Source organism: Kogia breviceps, chromosome 3, assembly GCF_026419965.1.
Source record: "Kogia breviceps isolate mKogBre1 chromosome 3, mKogBre1 haplotype 1, whole genome shotgun sequence".
NCBI lineage: Eukaryota > Metazoa > Chordata > Mammalia > Artiodactyla > Physeteridae > Kogia > Kogia breviceps.
The window spans coordinates 2,582,316-2,601,422 of NC_081312.1; the positions used below are offsets into that span (position 1 = coordinate 2,582,316).

The 19,107-nt window shown below is 59.9% G+C and overlaps 2 protein-coding genes across 11 annotated transcripts in view; one reads left to right on the plus strand and one right to left on the minus strand.

Moving 5' to 3' along the window:
- CDC42BPB (CDC42 binding protein kinase beta) overlaps positions 1-2,585 on the plus strand; it is a 110,641-nt gene extending 108,056 nt beyond the window's left edge. For both annotated transcript variants that reach the window (XR_010839371.1, XM_059058195.2), the window contains exon 37: positions 1,214-2,585. Coding sequence is in view for 1 of the 2 variants with exons in the window: in XM_059058195.2 (XP_058914178.2) it covers positions 1,214-1,345 (132 nt within the window). In the remaining variant the exon portion in view is untranslated. The remainder of the gene's footprint in view (positions 1-1,213) is intronic.
- On the minus strand, positions 1,798-17,504 carry AMN (amnion associated transmembrane protein). 9 transcript variants are annotated; one of them, XM_067027704.1, is made up of 14 exons: positions 16,070-17,504; positions 13,463-13,581; positions 13,314-13,358; positions 6,943-7,030; positions 6,584-6,801; positions 6,328-6,465; positions 6,027-6,135; positions 5,822-5,904; positions 5,449-5,626; positions 4,915-5,008; positions 3,987-4,844; positions 3,235-3,373; positions 2,173-2,339; positions 1,798-2,020 (listed from the first exon to the last, which is right to left on the minus strand). In XM_067027704.1, exons 1-11 carry the CDS (start codon positions 16,140-16,142, stop codon positions 4,490-4,492), a joined length of 1,500 nt encoding a protein of 499 aa, XP_066883805.1. In that variant the 5' UTR covers positions 16,143-17,504; the 3' UTR covers positions 1,798-2,020; positions 2,173-2,339; positions 3,235-3,373; positions 3,987-4,489. The 9 variants fall into 9 exon arrangements, with proteins under 9 accessions (XP_066883805.1, XP_066883806.1, XP_066883809.1 ...); XM_067027705.1 differs by having other exon boundaries at positions 2,173-2,670; XM_067027708.1 differs by lacking the exon at positions 3,987-4,844 and adding an exon at positions 5,171-5,360.
- Between the last annotated feature and the right edge of the window lie 1,603 nt (positions 17,505-19,107).

The window sequence follows — 19,107 nt, forward strand, 5'->3', positions numbered from 1 at the left end:
TCTTTTGCAGGTGAATATCCAGCACCATTTGTTCCTTCCCCCATGGAATGGTCTTGGCACCCTTGTTAAAAATCTGTTGACCACAGGTTGATAAATACATTTCTGGACTCTCAATTCTATTGCATTGGTTTTTATATTAATACTACCACGCTGTATTTGATTACTGTTGCTTTGTTGTACATTTTGAAGTAGTAAGTTTGGGAAGTGTGAGTCCTCCCACTTTTTCTTAGTATTGTTTTCACTATTCCGAGTCCTTTGCAATTCTATATGAATTTGAGGATTGGCTTTTCCATTTCTGCCCCTTCCCCCCAAAATCCATTGGAATTTCAGTAAAGACTGAATTGAATCTCTAGGTTGATCATTTTGGGGAGTATTGCTATCTTTACAATAGTCTTCCAATCCATGAACATAGGATGCCTTTCTGTTTATTTAGGTGGTCTTTCATTTCTTTCAGCAATGTTTTATAGTCTCAGTATACAAATCTTTCACCTTCTTGGTTAAATTTATTCCTAGCTGTATTTTATCCTTTTGGATGCTATTGTAAATGGAATTGTTTTCTTAATTTCTTTTTCACATTGTTCATTGCTGATGTATAGAAACAACTGATTTTTGTCTGTTGATCACGTACCCTGCAACTTTGTTGAATTTGTTCTTTGTGGAGTTCTTTAGGATTTTCTATCTATACAGAGTCATGTCAGCTGTGAAGAGAGATGCTTTTACTTCTTCTTTTCCAACTTGGATGCCATTTTTTCTTGCCCTGGCTGGAACTTGAAGCACAGGGTCACATAGCGGCAGTGAAAGCAGCACCCTGGTCTTGTTCCTGCTCAGAGCAGGGAGCTTTGCCTTTCACCACTGGGTGTGAAGTTAACTGTGGGCTGCTCATGGTAACCTTTGTCATGTTGAGAAAGTTCCTCTCTGTTCCTCGTGCTTTTATCATGAAGGAGCTTCACGTCTGTGACCTCTGACTGCTTGGTTGCCATGCTGTCTGGTTTCTTCGCTGTGGAGTTAACTCCTTTTTGTAATAGTTCCTGAGTCATTTGTGGGGTTGGGCCTCGGTTTATGATTTCTCACCAGCAAGGAGCCACGTGACAAGCTTGCAGAGAGGGTGCTCTGGCAACAAGAATGGAGCCAGCAGGGGCTACACCTGCCCAGGCAGCATCGCCTCCACAGGCCCAGGGCGATGGTTCTCACGCTGGCCCTCTTGTCTTCACAGCCTGATTCGGATTCCACCAAACACTCGACTCCATCGAACAGCTCCAACCCCAGCGGCCCACCAAGCCCCAACTCCCCCCACAGGAGCCAGCTCCCCCTTGAAGGCCTGGAGCAGCCGTCCTGCGATGCCTGAAGCTGCCGGCTCAGCGCAACAGGGCCGGGGGGCCCAGGTGGCCTCCAGTGTCAGTGCCAAGACTGAGCTGACCCTCCAGTGTTGTCCAAGGAAATGTAGAATCGATTTGTAGATACGGAGATGAAGAAAATACTTTATTATAATAATGATTGGTTTTATGCCGCACCGAGGCGGTAGGCCAGATCTGCTCATCTGCACAGCTGTTCCGTTTGCACACGAAGGACCGCCTGCGGCCCCTCCTGCCCAGAACCAGCTGAGGCAGCGCTGGGGGCCTGTGACGCCAGCCTCCTGCAGACCCCAGTGGCGCCCGGGGGGCTCTGCAGCAAGCGGGCAGCTTGGGACGGCCTCGGTGCCGCGTCTGTTCCCTGTTCCCTAGGACCTTAGGAGAATAGTTGGAAGTTGTATATCATTCCCAGTGTCCTTAGAGTTTTGAAGACAGAGGAAAGTGGAGCTTAGTTTGTGGCCTTTTTATTCATTTAGCCGATTACATAGTCAGATGCAGAAGCCCTTCTGCCGGCCTCGTAGCCACGGACAGAGGCCCATCCGTGTGAAGCCTGCCCTGTCCTGGTCCCCCGTGTCAGTCCGTTTCTGGTCACAACCACGAAGTGTCACCCGTATCTACTACTGTGAAGTCAGCTGTGCTCCGTTTCCCGCTCGCTTCTACAGCTCTGCCTCCTGCTGGAAAACCAGTGAGTGTCGTGCAGCCGGGCCCCGAGGCCCGCGGGCCGAGAGGAGGCCAGAGCCCCGGGGAGCCCCCGGCAGGCGCCAGGACCCCCACCCCGCATGGAGCCCCGTGATTAGCGCCCTTGCGGATCGTGCAGACTCACCGCCACACTCCGCCCGGTGGGCCGGCCCGCGGCGCCCGCGTGTATCTGCCTGCCTGCCCCCTGGCCTTGTGAGTATCAGGCAGCCTCCCGTCTCTGTAAAGGCGTGCGATTAACTCGCCCCGCTGGGCTTCGCCCCGTTCTCCCGCCGGTCGACGTTCTTGGCAACGCTGTTGAAGACGTGCACTTACCTTGAGTCGGCACTGAGTGACCTGGGCACCGTGGCCTGCCTGTGCGTGTCACACGCCCAGGACCCACCTGCCCGCCCCCTGGGCCTTCTGCTGGGGCTGGCACCTGCTGGGGGTTCTGGTTTTTACTTTTCTAATGTAAGTCTGAGTCTTTGTAATTATTGAATCGTGAGAACATTTTTGAACAATTACCTGTCAATAAAGCAGAAGACGGCAGTTTTAAAGTTCTCAGTGGTTTGTCTGAATGTGACCACCTGTCACCCGGTGTCTGGGCCCCCCCAGTAGCGCCCTGTGCTGGAAAGCACCGTCTTGCCTATGGAAGCCATTCTTGGTCATTAGCTCAGGCGGGGTCCACGCTAAAGGTTAGTGTCCACGTGGCAGGAACTGGCCGCCAGAGCTGGGACCTCTTGCCTGCCAATGTCACGATGGGGGCCTCCTGGGGACACCCTGCACCATGGTAGGCAGGGTCAGGGGTGGGCCGCTGGCTGGAGATGGGGGCCATCTGGCCAAGTGTCCGTGCCAGGACAGGCAGATGGGCATTCAGCCTGAGAGCAGCAGGTGCCCTGCAGGGCCAGGGTAGGGCGGGGCCGGCTGCTGCACCGGGGCCCCCAGTGCTGGGAAAGGGCGATGTGCCCATGCCTGCAAGGCAGAGCAACGTGCCGGGAGGGAAGCTGCATGGGACAGACGTGCGCTGGCCCTTCAGCAGCCCCGGGGGGTAGGGTGGGGCAGACCACCCCCAGGGTGGGGAGCAGCCTGCGGTGAGTTGGGTTTCATCGTTTGACCCCCAGTAAGCGCCTGGTAACGTGGGCAGTGACGGCACCTGCCGAAGAGGGTGGTGTGAGGATACAGTAGAGCACAGAGAGCAGCCACCGGGTACCTGGCAGGTGATGCTTGGGGAGCGTCCTGGGCACCCTTGCGGCTCCGCCAGTCAGCACGGCCTGGGCTCCGCAGCCAAAACAGCCCCGCCAGCCGGCGGGGACCCGGGCCCGTCTCACTGTGGGCCTCCGTGGTCACAGCTGGGGAAGGAGCATGGCAAATTTTAGGAGCAGACACAATCCTCCCACCTGTCCCTGAAAGGGGACCACCCAAAGCACAGACAGAGACAACTGACTGAAATCACAGCACCTGGAAAACTGAAAAGTGAGCATAGGCCAGTAGTGGGTGGCCGTGTGGGGTAGTGGGCAGCCAGGGCCTCAGGGTCAGAGGTGATGGGATCGGACGTTGGCCCTCCCTCCGTTTGAGGTCTGCCGCACGTGAGGCGAGCACCTCTCACAGGTCTGAAACACGGGTGCTGACGTGTCAGTCGTTTTTTAAATGAAATATTAGCTATTGCAACAGCTACACAGCACCAAGAGTAAAGACCACCCACAACATGGGTGAGCTTCACAGGCAGGATACTGGCCACAGAGCACGGCTTCCCGAGTGACGGAAACTTACAAGCAAATTCACTGTTAGAGGCTCGCAGGTGGTTACCCTCGGCGGGGGGTGGGGGTGGGGGTGGGGTGGTGTTTTCAGGTGCTGCTCACACAGATGTGTCCCTCCCTGACAGTTCAAGCTGAGCATCTGTCAGTACTTCACACACTCACACACACACCCCACCGTCCCACTGCTGCCCCATCAAGCACCTACCCAGTGAGTGTCCTACTCAGAGCGGCTCAGTACCGACACCCGCCCTCCAGGTCAGAGCTGCCCTCAGAAGGGGGAGGGCAAGGCCTGGCCCTGCAGCGATGGACACCAAACAGCCCGCACCTAGCAGGACGCACTGCCAGCTCTCTGACACGCTCCACCACCGTGGCGGGCGGCTCTGCCCCTGCCCCCAGCAGAGGGGACAGATCTACTGTGTCCCTGGGACCCGCTCCTCTGGGCAGCCCCGTCTGCCGGGAGTCCAGGTCCACCTGGCTGGCCCTGGGCCTGAGCAGCTTGGCATGAGGCAGGGGGGCACCTGGCAGCCTGCTTCTCCACCCGCCTTGGTGCCTCACTCGGATTTGCCTCTCCCCACCGCCCCCTCCTGCTGCCGTCCCCTCCCGAGACTTAGGGGCTTCTTCCATGGGCTCCTCCAGAACCGGGGCAGCCCCCTCCTAATTCTGGGTGGAAAGGAACCTCGCAGACCAGAAGCCTCGGACCGCCCCAGCCTACAGGTAGCACCCAGGATTGCCCTGGGCGGGTGGCCAGGCGCCAGCCAGCACAGGCTCTGCGGACCACCCCTCGCCACCCCACCAGGCAGGGGCAGAGGGGTGGCAACGCAGGAAGCAGTATGTCCACGGCTGAACGCAGGTGCAGGAAAGCCCTTTAATGAGCAAGGCCACCCTGTCCTTGGCCAGCGGAGGGGGGGGGTATCCCGCCGGGCCTGCGACGCCGGCGGCGGGGCGGGGGTGGTTCCGCGGCCGCTCAGGCCTCGGCCTCGGCCTCGGCCTCGGCTTCGCCAAAGAGCGGATTAACGAAGTAGCTGCGGCTGGAGCTCCCGAAGTCCGGCTGCGGGACGGGGAGCTGCGGGAGCGCGGAGTCAGGGATCCGGCCGCGGGAAGTCCCACACCCCCGCCCCCGGGTTACCGCTCACCGCCTCCGCCGGGTCTGCCGCGTAGAACACAGGGTTGTGGAAGCCCAGGGGCGCCCCAGCCGGCGCGGGGTCCGCCTCGTCGCGCCTCCTCCACCTGGAGGTAGGGACGCGCGTGAGCCCTGCGTGCCCGAGCGCCGCGTGCCTGAGCGCCGAGGCCCCGCCCCGCGTACCTGAGCGCCGCGTACCTGAGCGCCGAGGCCCCGCCCCGCGTGCCTGAGCGCCTCGTGCCTGAGCGCCGAGGCCCCGCCCCGCGTACCTGAGCCTCCCCGCGCGGCAGCGCAGCAGCGCCCCGGCCAGCAGCGCCAGTAGTGATAGGAGCAGCACGGCCGCCAGGCCGCCCGCCAGCCCCGCGTGCGGCCCCGGCGCGTTCAGCCCCGCCGCCGAGCCGCCCCCAACGGGCGCGCCCGACTCTCGAGCGGTCGCCGATAGGACCCCGAGGGTTTCGCCTGCAATGGAGGGCGCCGGCTCAGTCGGCCCCGAGCAGGGCGGGGCGGGGCAGAGGTGCCGGGCTGGGAAGGGGGTGCCCGCGGTTACCGTGCTCCGCGATGTCCGCCAGGAGGGCCCGAGCTAGGCGCCCCGCGCCGCCGGTCTCGGGCCCGGTCTCCACCAGCACCACCTGGATCTCCGTGTCCGCCTTCGCGCCTGAGGCTTCGCGGAGCCGGGGCTGGCGCGGAACCTTGGACACGGCCATTTGCAGCCCCTGATACTGGGGCTGGAGAGGGGCACAGAGTTGGCCCGGGGAACTCCGCCCCTCGGCCGTTGGGGGCAGGGACAAACGGTGGACAGGCGGAGAGTGGACGCCTCAGTGAGGAGGCGGAGTGGGGCCCGGGGATCCCTGCGGAGAGGGTAGTTCCAGACCGGGGCTGCGGAAGGGCAGGGGCCCGGGTCGGGCGCGCGGCCCCATTACCAGGGCCAGGAAGGCGTGCAGCAGCCGCGCCCGGTACCGCTGCAGGTCAAAGGCCGGGCCATGGGTCAGCGATACGATGGCTCCTGAAGAAGCAGGAAGGTGAGGGTCAGCACCGCGGGTCCGGGCCCGACAGGGAAACTGAGGCTGGGGGCGAGCCAGGGTGGCCAAGCCGTCCTAGCTAGCAGGGGCCGGGCGGGGCGCTCACCGCAGAGGTCGCAGCACTGCCCTTCGGGCCGGAGGGGGTCTCGGCAGGCAGCCTGGGGGCAGCGGCCACCCAGGGGCTGGAGCAGTGCTGCACAGATCCACGGCTGCGCCTGGAAGCGGAGAAGCGGCGGTCGGCACGGAGACGGCGAGGAGCAGACCGCAGTGAGAGGACCACGCGCCCGGGGAGGCGAGCGGGCCAGAGACGGCGGGGCGCGGCGGCCCCTGGCACAGTTCCGACCTCCGGCGCAGACCCAGGCCCAGCCGTGCGGTGCCCCAGCCACCCAGCTGCGGGCCGCCCTCACCTCGGCGTGGCCGCAGACGCAGCCCGACTGGTCCGCGCAGGCCTCGGGGCCCACGCTCAGCGCGCCCGGCCCGTGGAAGCGCAGGCGGCCCGCGCGGGACGCCAGGAAAGCAGCCAGGTCCTCGTCGCGCGTGAACGTCTGCCGGTGGCCGGGTGATCACCGGAGCCAGCCCGAGTACGAGACAACACCTGAATGCTCGGAAGCCACCGCAGAGCTGTGACCCCAGCCCCCGCCCCGCCCCGCGCGCCCGGCTTACCTGGCCCAGAGCCCGGACGCTGCGGACGCGCACCATGCCGGCGCCCGGGCCGAGACCCACCCGGAAGGAGGCGTCGGACGGGAAGACGACGTCGTCGTGGCTGCAGGGCACGCGCTCGGCGTCCACGGAGAAGAGACCGTGTGCCGCGTCTCCGGAGCGCCACAGGCGCGGGTCGTGCCAGCGGAAGCGGTCGGGGTCGCGGAAGAGCGCGGGGTCGCCTGGGCGAGCGCGCGACCCTGAGCTCCGCCCAGAACGCGCCTTCCAACGCGGCCACGCTCCAACCCGGACCTCGCCGTCCCCTCCAGGCCCCACCCACGAACGCGCCCCCTCGAAGCCCTGCCCCTGGCCCGCCCCCTCACCTGTGCTACAGTCCAGGTGCGAGCCGGCGTCCAGAGCGCTGAATCCGGCACCTGAGGCCAGGACGAATTCCCCGTCCAGCGGCAAGAGCTGTAGGAAGCGCAGGCTGAGGCGGCGCTGCGCGGTGGGCTCGGGCATCAGAGGGTCCCACTCTGCGCCCACCCCCGGTCCCCCTGTCCCTGGGGAGAAGACTGTAGACCACGGAGTGAGCAGGCGAGGTCAGGGCCTGGGGGCACCTCGCCCCGCCTGAAGGTCAGATAGGCCGCAGGGAGTCGGGCTGCAAGCCAAGGCGCAAGGAGCTAGCCTGAGACCTGGGAGTGTGGGGCGTTTGGGGCAGGGTGACTCTTGTCAGGGCCATTGCCCTCCCCTGTCGCCCCTGAAAAACTACAGTCCAAGGGCTCGTAGGTTCCCAGAAGCCAAGCTGCTGGCGACTCTGGAGTCAGCCCTGAGCCTGTGAGGGAGGAGCCACCCGTCCCCCCCTCAGCCTGGGCAGCCCCTTCAGCACGGAAGCCCAGGCCTCAGGTGTCAGAGGAAATAGGGCAGCGGGGAAGGCCAGGGGGAGGAGGACTGACTGGCCCTCCCCTCCCCCCACCCCGCCGCTCCAAGCCCCAGGACCCCACCTCTCCTCCTTGCCCCCGCCAGGGTTGGGGTTGAAGGTGAGGGTTGGACCAGGGGAGCTGCTCAGTGCAGGGGTCACGGGGGTTCAACGTCTCAGGGGACAACCACCCAGGGCCCAGCCTTGTGTCCCAACTTGCTCGGTAGGGCCTGCTCTTCAGTCCCCCAAGCACTGGGCCTGACCAAGAGGCTGACGCTGGGGAGATCCAAGGTCACAGGCCAACTGCCTCCACAGCTGAGGGTGCGGCACTGTGACGGCAGGTGCCGGGGACAAGCCACGGACAGACAGACACGATGCGCCTCAGGAGGGGAGGTGGATACTAGCAGTGTGAAGCCTGAACGAGAACTCGATTTTCAACAGAACCGAAGCGGGAGGTGTACATACTACATGATAAATGCATCAGCTGAAAGACGGCAGGACAGGCCTGCGCAGGAGAGACCAGGAGAGCTGGCAGCCCGCCCAACAGTGAAGCACCAACATTCAGATACGGGGGGGGGGGGGGGGGGGGGTGGTCTGAAAAACAATGAAGATGAATTTTCCATATTTGAAGAAAGCTGGGAAACCTCGGATTGAAAGGTCTCATTGAATGCCAAATAAGGAAAATCACAGGACACTATGTTCATGAATATCAAAGACGAAGAGAACATTCTAAAGGCGGCAGAGGGAAAGAACAGATCACCCAGGAAGGAAAAAATTCAGGAATCGGGTTTCTCAGCAACAACAATGCGTGCATGTGACAGAACAGGCTGCCAGAAGACTTCTGGAGTCTGCAGCCACCTCTAGGCACGCCCCTAGACACAGCCCTGCACTCCAGAATAGTATGTTACATATATTAAAAGATAATAAAAATACCTTTAAGCCTAAAAGACTTCAGAATGATAGCCACACCAAGACCTGCCCTGAAAACATGCTTGGAGAAAGTAAGGAAGAAGAGATCTAGGAAGTAGGGTGATGAAATACTTTGATGACGCTTATTGTTGTCTCAATAAATGTTTAAACCTAGGACTAAAATGTGATGGGGGATGGGGAGACCACAAGCGCACGGACATACAGTAAAGTACTTGTAAAAAAAAAAGAACTTACTTATTCGAGGGAAGATACAGCTATTGAAAAGATTAAGAAATCAGGACTGCCAAACCTGAAAACCTGGATAAAATATACCAATTTCTAGAAAATTTTAAAATATGAAAATTGATGCAAGAAGCAATAGAGGGACTTCCCGGGTGGTCCAGTGGTAAAGAAACCACCGTCCAATGCAGGGGACGTGGGGTTCTATCCCTGGTCGGGGAACTAAGATCCCACATGCCGCAGAGCAGCTAAGCCCGTGCGCCACAATTATTGAGTTCGCGTGCCTCAACAAGAGAGAGAAAACCCTCACGCCACAACTAGAGAGAAGCCCACATGCTGCAACGAAGAGCCCACGTGCCGCAACTAGGACCCAACGCAGCCAAAACAATAAAGAAAAATATTTTTTAAAATAAGAAGCAGGGCTCCCCTGGTGGCGCAGTAGTTGAGAGTCCGCCTGCCGATGCAGGGGACACGGGTTTGTGCCCCGGTCTGGGAGGATCCCACATGCCGCGGAGCGGCTGGGCCCGTGAGCCGTGGCCGCTGAGCCTGCGCGTCCGGAGCCCGTGCTCCGCAACGGGAGAGGCCACAGCGGTGAGAGGCCCGTCTACCGCAAAAAAAAAAAAAAAAAAGAATCAATAGAGAATTTTAATAGACAAGTAAGCATTAAAGGTTTGTTTGTTTGGCAACACCGTGTGGCATACGGGATCTTTGTTCCCTGACTAGGGATGAACCCGCGCCCCCTGCTGTGGAAACACGGAGTCTTAATCCCACTGGACTGCCAGGGAAGTCCCTAAAGAGTTGTTTTTGTTTTCAAATTTTATTTATTTATTTATTTTTGGCTGTGTTGGGTCTTTGTTGCTGTGCGTGGGCTTTCTATAGTTGCGAAGCTGGGGCTACTCTTTGTTGCGGTGCACAGGCTTCTCATCGCGGTGGCTTCTCTTGTTGCGGAGACGGGCTCTAGGCGCCCAGGCTTCAGGAGTTGTGTCTCGCGGGCTCTAGAGCACAGGCTCAGTAGTTGTGGCGCACGGGCTTAGTTGCTCCACAGCATGTGGGATCTTCCCAGCCCAGGGCTCGAACCCATGTCCCCTGCATTGGCAGGCAGACTCTTAACCGCTGCGTCACCAGGGAAGTCCAAAGAGTTTTAAATGTTAGTCAAAGACTTCCTGTTCCCTAAATTCCCAGTCCAAGTGTTTTTTATAGGTGAGGTATACTAAACCCTCAAGGAAAATGTAACTTCTTCTTGCAGGAAGTTGTTCTGGAAAACAGAGTGAAAATTGCCAGCCCATTTTATGGGGCCAGTATAAGTGTGATTCCAAAGCCAAATGAAGGACAATACAAAAGAAGAAAAATTACAGGCTCAGTTGAGTTATAAATGCAAATGCAAAGATCCTAAATAAAATATTAGCTGACTGGATCTGATAATGTATTTTAAAAATACATGGTGATCATAGGGTTCACGTCCCAAGAATGCAGGAAGGAAGGGATAGGGAATGCTCCCATCACGACTTCCCTGCAGTATGTACGATGGTGTCCCAGCAGATGGTAGTGGAGAGTCTTGTGCCAGCAAAATCAGTGTGACAGAAGTCGAGTGTCTTGAAGAAGTGGCACACTTTGACCTGCACCTGAAGGAAGGTGCCAGGAGGACATCAGTCTTACCAGGACGGTTCAACCTCAGAAAACCTCACTAATAGGCTAAAGGAGGCAGGGGGAAATTATATCTCAATGGATGTAGGAAAAAAAACTGAGAAGTTCAACATATTTATGATTTTTTTTAAAGCTTCTAGCAAACTAGAAATAGATTAGAATTTCCACAATTAAAGAAAGTTTATGTACAAAACCCTACAGCAAACATTACACTCAATGGAGAAACCTGACATGACTTCTCTTCATGTTGGAACAGGACAAGGATGCCTAATTTTGTCACTTTTGTTTAACATAGGGGTGGAGGCCCTGGACATTGCTACAAGGAAAGAAAAAGAAATAAAGGAGTTAGGGGGGCTTCCCTGGTGGCACAGTGGTTAAGAATCTGCCTGCCAATGCAGGGGACACAGGTTGAGCCTGGTCCAGGAAGATCCCACATGCTGCAGAGCAACTAAGCCCGTGTGCCACAACTACTGAAGCCCGCAAGCCTAGAGCCCGTGCTCCACAACAAGAGAAGCCACTGCAATGAGAAGCCCGCGCACTGCAACGAAGAGTAGCCCCCGCTCGCCGCAACTAGAGAAAGCCCGTGTGCAGAAACGAAGGCCACACGCAGTCATAAATAAATAAATAGATAAATAGATAAATAAATAAATTATATATATATATATATATATATATATATAAAGGAGTTAGGACTGGAAGAGAAGAGGAACAACGGTCATTATTTACAAAGATAACCAAATAGAAAATATAATTCTTAAAAACAGGGCACCATTCACAATAGAAACCAAACTATAAAGTATTTATAAATTAACCAATACTACACAAAACCTCATGTGGACCGTTTTAAGACTCTAGTAAAGAGTTTTATGACCAACGATCTGAAATATCTGGAGAGAAAATCCACGCTCTTGAATGGGTGACTTGCTTGTATAAAGGTATCATTCATTCCCAATCAAATTCCAGGGTTTTGGTGGTGGTGCTGTTGTTACCTGATAAACCCACACTATAATCCCTCTGCAACAATCAGAGCCACAAAGAACTAGTCCACCTCGCAACAGGGGAGTGAAGAAGGCAAGTCACCCAGTGGGAGATTAAGACAACTCGCAGAGTCCCAGGGTGGGGGCAGCGTGGTGCCGGCAGGAGAACCGGCAAAACGATCAAAGGAACTGCAGGCAAAGCTCAGAGAGAGCTCTCCCTGGGCGGCTGGTGAACAGTGGCCGCAGCACCACAAAGCCGGGGGACAGGCTGCTGGTGTGGAGGAGGACATTCATTGGAAACTGGGCTCACTCCAAGGAGGAAAAAATACGCCTGGTTCCCTAGCTAGTGCCCCTGACGGCAAAGCCCTGACTTAATAGGACATATAGTTGATTATGGTTGTGACTGAGAAGCAGGAAAAAGATGCTTCAACAAAACACCAAAAACACAGTCATAACGCAACAGATTTTGCATTCGATAGATTAATAATGGGGGTTTCTGATCAGCAAAGGGAAACGCAGGCAAAGTCCACAGTGAGAAGACACTTGCAGTATCTCAACAATCATGAATGGGTAGAAAATAGGAGATTCCCCTCCCGCACAAGAAACCTGGGCTAAGGGTAGAAATGGGAGGGGAGAAGGGTTCAGGAAGAGAAAATTCCCAGGGAGGGAAGTTCCAGACCGAGAGAAATGCAAATGAAATCACTGACAGTCGTCACGCCTGTTACTAGGGCGACATCTCAGCAGCCGACAACGCTGGGGACCCGCGTGCAGCGGGGGTGGGAGGGGCCTCAGGCAGCGCTGGGTCCGTTCAGCCCCCTGTCCCCGGGCCCCTGGTCATTTCCCACCCGGGTCCTCCGGGAGCGGACCCCGCGGAGCGGAGGAGAGGCAGGGGAGGTGGGGGAGAGGCCCACGGGGCCGTGCGCAGGGGGGCAGGCGCGCGGAAGCCTCTGGTCGGGGGGGAGGGCTCGCGTCTGGGCGGCGGGGCGTGGGAAGGAAGGGGCAGACGGAGGGACCCGATAAACGAGTGAACAATGAATGAACGAATGTTGCGTCTTTTAGAATCCCCAAGCCCTCCCAGAGGAGACCATCCAAGTAACGAAGTCAGCCAGGAGGAGCCCCCAAGTCCCGGCACCCTCCCCTGCAGCTGAGTCCTCTGCCCGCGGGTTCCAGGCACCCCTCCCTGCTCGCTCCTGACCGCCTCCTGGTTGCCTTGGCTACCAGGACTGCGGAGGCGGGTCCCCTCGGTGCAGCTGCTGCGCCCCTACCTCCCCGGCTCTGCTGTCACCTCCTCACCACTGCTCCCTCCGCACCTGAGTCTTTGGGTTGGACAAATGCGGGAAAGACATCCCGACCCCGGATCTGCGGGGGCGGGGACATCCTGCCCCATGCCCCCTTCCCAGGCTGCAGGTGAGGGCGGGGCTCCACTGCGCCCACAGCCCCGCCCCACGTGGCGCCAGGCTCCCAGAATTAATGCCGCTTTTGAAAACCATCAATTAACCGAGCTGCCTCCAAGTGGAAATAAGGGGTCCCCAGATCCTGCATCTGGGCAAGAGACTGAGTCCCAGGCCTGGGCCCCCGGACTGCCCCTATTCACCCACGGAGTCCAGCGGCCTCCAGGTGAGGGGACCCCCCCACCCTGGAACGCACACTGTGAAGCAGTTTGAGAAAAAGGTCCCCTCGAATTCTGCTGGTGGAGTTTGAGGCACCGGGACAGGGAAAGGCTTTGATGGGGTGGGGAGCGGGGGCTTTCCCAGAGCAAACCTTGGAGAAGACAGACGACAGAGGGGCAGGGGCCAGAGGCAGAGGGCAGTGGGGATAAGAGGCGCCCTCCACACCCCCCAACAAGGCTGGGGCATAGCCTGGGCTGGGATTGTAGGACCGGCGTCCCCCCCCCCCATGTGGGTCCCGGACCTTCCCGAAGCCCCTCCAGAGGCTGACGGCCAGTGGACCGGGGGGTCCCCCACGCGTGCGCAGGCCGGTCAGGAGGCGAGAAAGGGGCATGGAATTGACCCCGGCGGGACCCACCAGCCCCCCACCGACCTGAGGCCCATTTGCTACCCGGCCTCACCATGTCCGAGATGCTGTGACTTTCTCGCACCAGGACTGACACCATCTGCAGGCAGAAGCGCCATCAGCGAGCAGACCCCAGCCTTGGGCTCCCAGTGGGCCCAGACCACGCTGGTCCCCGCCCCAGTCCCAGCAGTGGGGGCCAGGCACCTTGTCCGCGGGGAACTCGACGGTGGCGCCCGCGCACGGGGTCCGGTTCTGGCTCCAGTTGGTGGCGGCGTTGAAGTCGGTGTTGGGGACCCAGAATTTGTAGGCGGCCCGCGTCAGCACTGGGGAGGGGGCGACTGAGTGCTCCCGGGCCCGCGGCATCCGGGGATCCCGCCCAGACGCCCCAGTGGCCCAGGAAGGACGACCTCGCCCAGACAGGCCCTCGCCACTCCCGCTCCCGGCGTCGAACCAGACCCTGCAGGAGCCTGGCCACAACGCTCCCTGACGAACTCCTACGGGATCTGCAGAGCCCGCACAAACGTGCCCTCCTCCAGGACGCCCGCCAAGATCGCCTCCTAGCCCGCCCGCAGTTCGCCCCGCGCTGGAGCCGAGGACTGGGCCAGGCAAGGATGGCGACAAGCAAGGGGACAGAGGCGAATGGGGCAGCGGAGGCCTCTGCCAGGTAGGAGGGGCTGGGGCGCCGCAGGACCCGTCCAGATGGGCTCTGAACTGGAGCTGCGTCCTGAGGGGGCCGCGAGGGGCTTAAAAGAGGGGAACAGGGACGGGGCTGCAGTTTTTAAAGTTCCCGGGGGTTGGGGGCCGGCCCCAAGGACACGCGCCGGCCTGGGAGCGCCGGGGAGGTCGGCGGCGCCCTCTGGGCCTGGAGGCCGGAGGCCGGCGGCGGAGCTTCGGGAGGGGACCGGGGCGGTGCCCACGTCGAAGGCGGACAAGCGCCCGAGGGCAGGCGCGGTCCGGGCGTAGGTCTGGCCCGGGCTCCTCGCCTCCCGCCCAGCCTGGCGGGCGCTGAGCGCGGAGGGGACCTGGAGGCCCGGCCGGGTTTCGCAGCCCCTCAAGCTCTCGCTCCCCGCCCCTCGGGGGCCCTTGGCCTCCAGGTGTGTCGCGTCCCCCCCTCCCCCACCCTTACCGCAGAGCTGCAGCCACAGCAGGACCCGGCCCGGCGCGCCCATCTCGCCCGGGCTTCCGCGTCTTGACCCGGAGACTTTGCCCCGCGGGGCCCACGTGACCGGGCGGGGAGGGGCGGGGCGGCCGCGGAAGGTTACACATTTACCTCCAGACCCGCCTGCTGCGACCCCTAGGCGCCTCGGAGGCGCCGGCCCCGCCCCCCTCCCGCCCACACACTCAGCCCTCCGGGACCTGAGGACCTTGGGCGCTTGTCCAAAATAACGGGTGTGTTGGGGGCGGCGGGTAAACAACCTCTGCTCCCACCCCCACCCCCCGCCCCAGATGCAGCTGGAGCTGCACCCAGGCTGCCCACCTAGTGGGTCTGGGTGTCCACCCTCCCAAGCAGGCCCTCCTGCCTCCTGGGCTGGATGGGCTGTGGGTGGTGGCAGGTAGATGGGGCCTGGTGTCTCGCGTGTGCAGGGATGGTGAGCAGGTGACCGTGGATGCATGGGGAGTGGTGGAGCGTATCTGTGCGGGTTCGTGGATGGATGAGGATTGGATGGATGGGAGATGGTGAGTGAATAAACAAATGGACAGTAAATGAGTGACAGCGGATGGAAAATGAGTAGTGCATGATCGACGCGTGTTGGATGGTAGCTGGACGCATGGATGGCGAGATAACGGATGGTGGATGGATAGAGGATCGATGGTTGATGGTGAGTAGACAGATGACGGTGGCGGGTAAGTGTAGATAGCTGTTAGTGGGAGGTGGATGGATAAATTGATGATAAATGGATGGTGGATGGATGGATAGAGGAGAGGAGATTGTGGAAAGACGGCAATGGATGGTAGACGGTAGTTGGATGAAGAAGGTAGTGTAAGGGGTGGAAGATGGAATGGTGCCTGGATACATGGATGGTTGGTGGGTGGAAGATAAATTGTGGATGTTAACTGGTCTATGGGCGGGTGGATGGCTTGCTGAGATGGATGGGGGGTGAAAAACGGTTGTGGATTTTGGATGGAACGGATGGAAATGGGTGGTAAATGAGCTGAATGGTGGATGAATGGATTAATGGCGGACGAATGAACAGCACATGGGATTCGGATGAATTGTGAATGGATGGTCGGTAGAGGGGTGGTGGACGGATGGATGAGAGTAGAGATGATGACTGGATATAAATGGGTGGGTGGATGGACAGGAGGATGGGGGGATGCTGGAGGGGTGAGTCTGGGGTAGATGGCTGTGTGTAACCGGAGAGGTGGATGCTTGGCTCTCTGTGTGATGCACATAGGGGTGATGGTGGTGAGTGGGTGGAGAATGAATTTGTTAGAGACGGGACGGTAAAGAGTGAGTGGGGGGTCAGATAGACTGGGCTTGGTAACCTGGACGGTCATGGGTGGTGGGGTGAGTGGTGAACTGACTATTAGGGGATGGGCTGTGAATCAATGGTGAGATGACTGGGGTGAGAGGCCAACAGATGACGCCTTGTTGGTTATGGTTGCTGGAAGGGAGAGGAATGGTGGGTGGGCCATTGGGTTCAGGATGCCTTGGTGGTTGATGAGTGAATACAGAAGGATGGATGGAGGGTAGATGATGGAGGTGGATGTATAGATGTAGGGCTGTGGGTGAAGGGGAACTACTCCGCACCTTCTTCCCTCCCTCCAGCTCACCTGCCCTCTCCTCTGCCATCCCCACCTACCTCTCACCTGCACACCTCCTGTCCTGAGCGCTCTTCTCTCTGACTGGGTCTTTGCTCCTCCCCAGCACAAGATATTTCATCCAAGGAGGATGGGGCCCACCGCCGGGAGCACTCAAAGCACTTTATGCCGTGGGTAGGGACGGAGACTTCTCTGACTAGGAAGGAGGGAGTGAGCACACCAGCTTGTCCCACCCTTTCTCCTGGGTGGGATCGGGGCACCTGCTCTCAGTGGCTCAGCGGTGCCAGATCTGTGTGGAGGGGCTGGCTCCCAGCCCAGCCTGGGGTGGGGAAGGTGGGTCTGCATGGTCCTGAGTTTGGCTTTGGCCACTGGCAGGGCTGACAGGAAGCTCCATCCTCCACAGCAGTCAAGGAAGGCTTCCTGGAAGAGGTGGTGTTAAAGCTGAGACTGGAAGGATGAGGTCACAGCTGCAGCTAAAGGTTGGGTTGAAAGTGGAAGAACAGGAGGAGCCGGGGGTCGTTGGCTGTGGGGTATTGGCGTCCACCGCTGAAAGGGGCATCCTTGAGCAGAGGCTGGAGGTGGGTCCAGCTATCAGAGGGTGGCCCAAAGAGGCATCCACACTGAGGCAGGAGGCAGGCACCAGCCGTGGCCCAGAGCTGCCAAAGGGTCCCTGGAATGACTCAGAAGCAAAGACATGAGGTAAGGAATGGCTGGACTGAGATGCAGTCCTAATCCTAACCCTAACCTGCGTTCACAGAAGGCCTGCAACTGCACGCACAGGTGCCCAGACACGCAGGTGCATATATGTGCACACTCTTTCCAACTGGTCAGGACCCCAGTGGGAAGTAGGAGAAAATTCAAGTCTCAAAGAGAATTTCTTCCAGTAACTAGGAAATCCATGCAGCAGCTGCTTTAGGCAAGGTTGGATCCAGGGGCTTGGGCTGTCCGGTCTCTCAGACTCTGCGTCTGTCTGTCTGGCTCTGTCTTGGCTTGACTGCCCTCTGTGGTCAGCCTTCTCCTGGGAGACCTGGACCTGCTGCCTCCCCAACCAGGTCACTGTGCAGAGTCTCAGTGAGGTTCCCGTTTCCCACTGAGTACCAGTCCTGTGGCCCGGAGCTGCTGTGCTCCGATTGGCCATGGCAGCCTCCCTTTGTTGAGGTCGCTGTGAGTGAGTCCTGCTGCCCTGGGGGTGCGGGTGGTCCCCACACGGCCTGCACCCATGGTCCCTGGTCAGACCCCCCGTCCCCACAAGTGTGTGGGGACAGAGCCATGCCCCCCCCACGCCAATTCCCCAGCTCCTTCTCCCGCACTTTTGTCCCTGACTGGCTGTGTGACCTTGGGCAGGTCCCTATACCTCTCTGGGCCTCAGTGTCGCTCTGCAGGAACTGAAGCTCCAGTACACACGGTTTTGTTCCTGGACACCAGGAGGAGGGGCGGGGGTGGGGAGGGATAGAGGGCAGCCCCCGCCCCACTCAGCAGGGCTTCCCTTTACTCAGGTCTCTGCACATAGTCACCTCCCCAGAGAGGCCACCTTGGCCACAAACACCCCACTGTCAGCATCTGCCACCACGTGCCCCATGGGGCCCACAGGGCTTTGCTCACCCTCCCCATGTACTGCCTGCAACACAGGAGATGCTCCAAAAATACTCGTGAGGGGAAGGGATGGCTGGCACTTCCCCGGGGCCGGCCGGTCACCTCCCAGGCCCTGCCGCCCCACAACCTACCAGCTCAGGGGCTCTGACCCCTGGAAAACTCCCCGCCCTCAGGCCTGTGGCCTCCCTGCAGCCTCCGGATTTCTCTTCGGGCCTTTTGTTCATCCACGCGGTTGGCACCAGGCCTGCAGTGGGGCTGGGAGCGCAGCCTCCTGGGTTTGCCATCGGACGGGGGGACGGATGATGGACTGGTCAGTGCTCTGAGGAAGCACGGAGCATCCGGGGAGGGCCGGAGTGTGCCGTGAGGCTGCGCAGGAGCCCTCAGGCAAGGTGGCCAGGGCAGGCCTCTGTGAGGAGTGGACTCGCCAGCTGAGACCTGGCAGGAAACAGCTGGTGCAAAGGCCCTGAGGCTCCAAGGAAGGCGAGAAGAGCACAGCAGGAGGTGAGGCCAGGGCAGTGCTGGGGGCTGGGTCTGATGTACATGAGGGGGGTGTGAACGGGGGTCTCCACCTGGCTTGGAAGGGGCTGAGCTGGCCACCTGTCCGCCAGGGGAGCACAGGTGGGGCGGCTCTGTTGTCCAGCAGTGGGGCGCCAGGCTCGGATGCAGGCTGTCCTGGGTGTGGATGCAGGGCAAGGCCACACGATTCACTTAACCTGGTTCGTCCGTCGCCTGCAAAGCTGGGTGGCAGTGCCCGCCTCACAGGGCCCCAGGAGACGCTCAGCCCTGGACACTCCATCCCTTTTCTGTCTGCGGACGCTGGGAAGAAGAGGACATCGGGGGACACTGACCTGGGAGCTGCCCCCGGCACGTCGCTAAGCCCCCCCCACCTTGGGGAGGGGTCCCGCAAGGGTCCAGCCCAGGCCTGCGCTGTCCCGCCTGCCCGCCCCTGCCCCCTCTCTGGGAGGGGCGGGGGGAGCTTGTCACCGCCCCTACAACCTTTGTACGGAGGGGAAGTTTGTCGGGGGAACTTCGCAGGCCTCTGGGCCCAGAGGAGCCACAGCTGGAGGTCAGAGGCCCCCCGTCCCCTCTCCCCCGCCCTGGACTGGCTGGGCGAGGACAAGTGAGTGCACGAGACGGGACACACAGGGCCGAGGCTGAGGGCCGCCGCAAGGGGCCGGACCCACGGAGGCTTCGTCAACTAGGTGTCCGCGCCCCAAACTCGGCAGGCGTCCGGAGAAGGGGGAGCCTCTGGAGCCCCCAGGGCCACGGCCACCGCGTGGTCCCTGAGTCTCGGGCTGCCTCTCTGTGGCTGGAGACCTCTCAGCTGAATGCCCGGAGGCCAAGTCCAGGGCCGGGCCACCCTGCCCAGCAGGCCGAGGTCACCTCAAGGTGCTCCGTCCAGGTGTGTCGGCGCCGCTGGCTGAGCACATGTTCCCCCACCAGAGCGCCTTCCACCCGGCCTCACGCGGCCTCACGACTGCCTGCGCGAACAG

What these genes read in the sequence shown, in the direction of transcription:
- AMN (XM_067027704.1), bottom strand. Translation starts at nt 16,142, where the DNA reads ATGAAATATCTTGTGCTGGGGAGGAGCAAAGACCCAGTCAGAGAGAAG. An exon ending in GCAGTGCTGCGACCTCTGCG is followed by an intron (nt 5,905 to 6,026) that starts GTGAGCGCCCCG and finishes CTGCTTCTTCAG; the next exon opens with GAGCCATCGTATCGCTGACC. An exon ending in GGCGGACATCGCGGAGCACG is followed by an intron (nt 5,009 to 5,448) that starts GTAACCGCGGGC and finishes CCCTACCTCCAG; the next exon opens with GTGGAGGAGGCGCGACGAGG.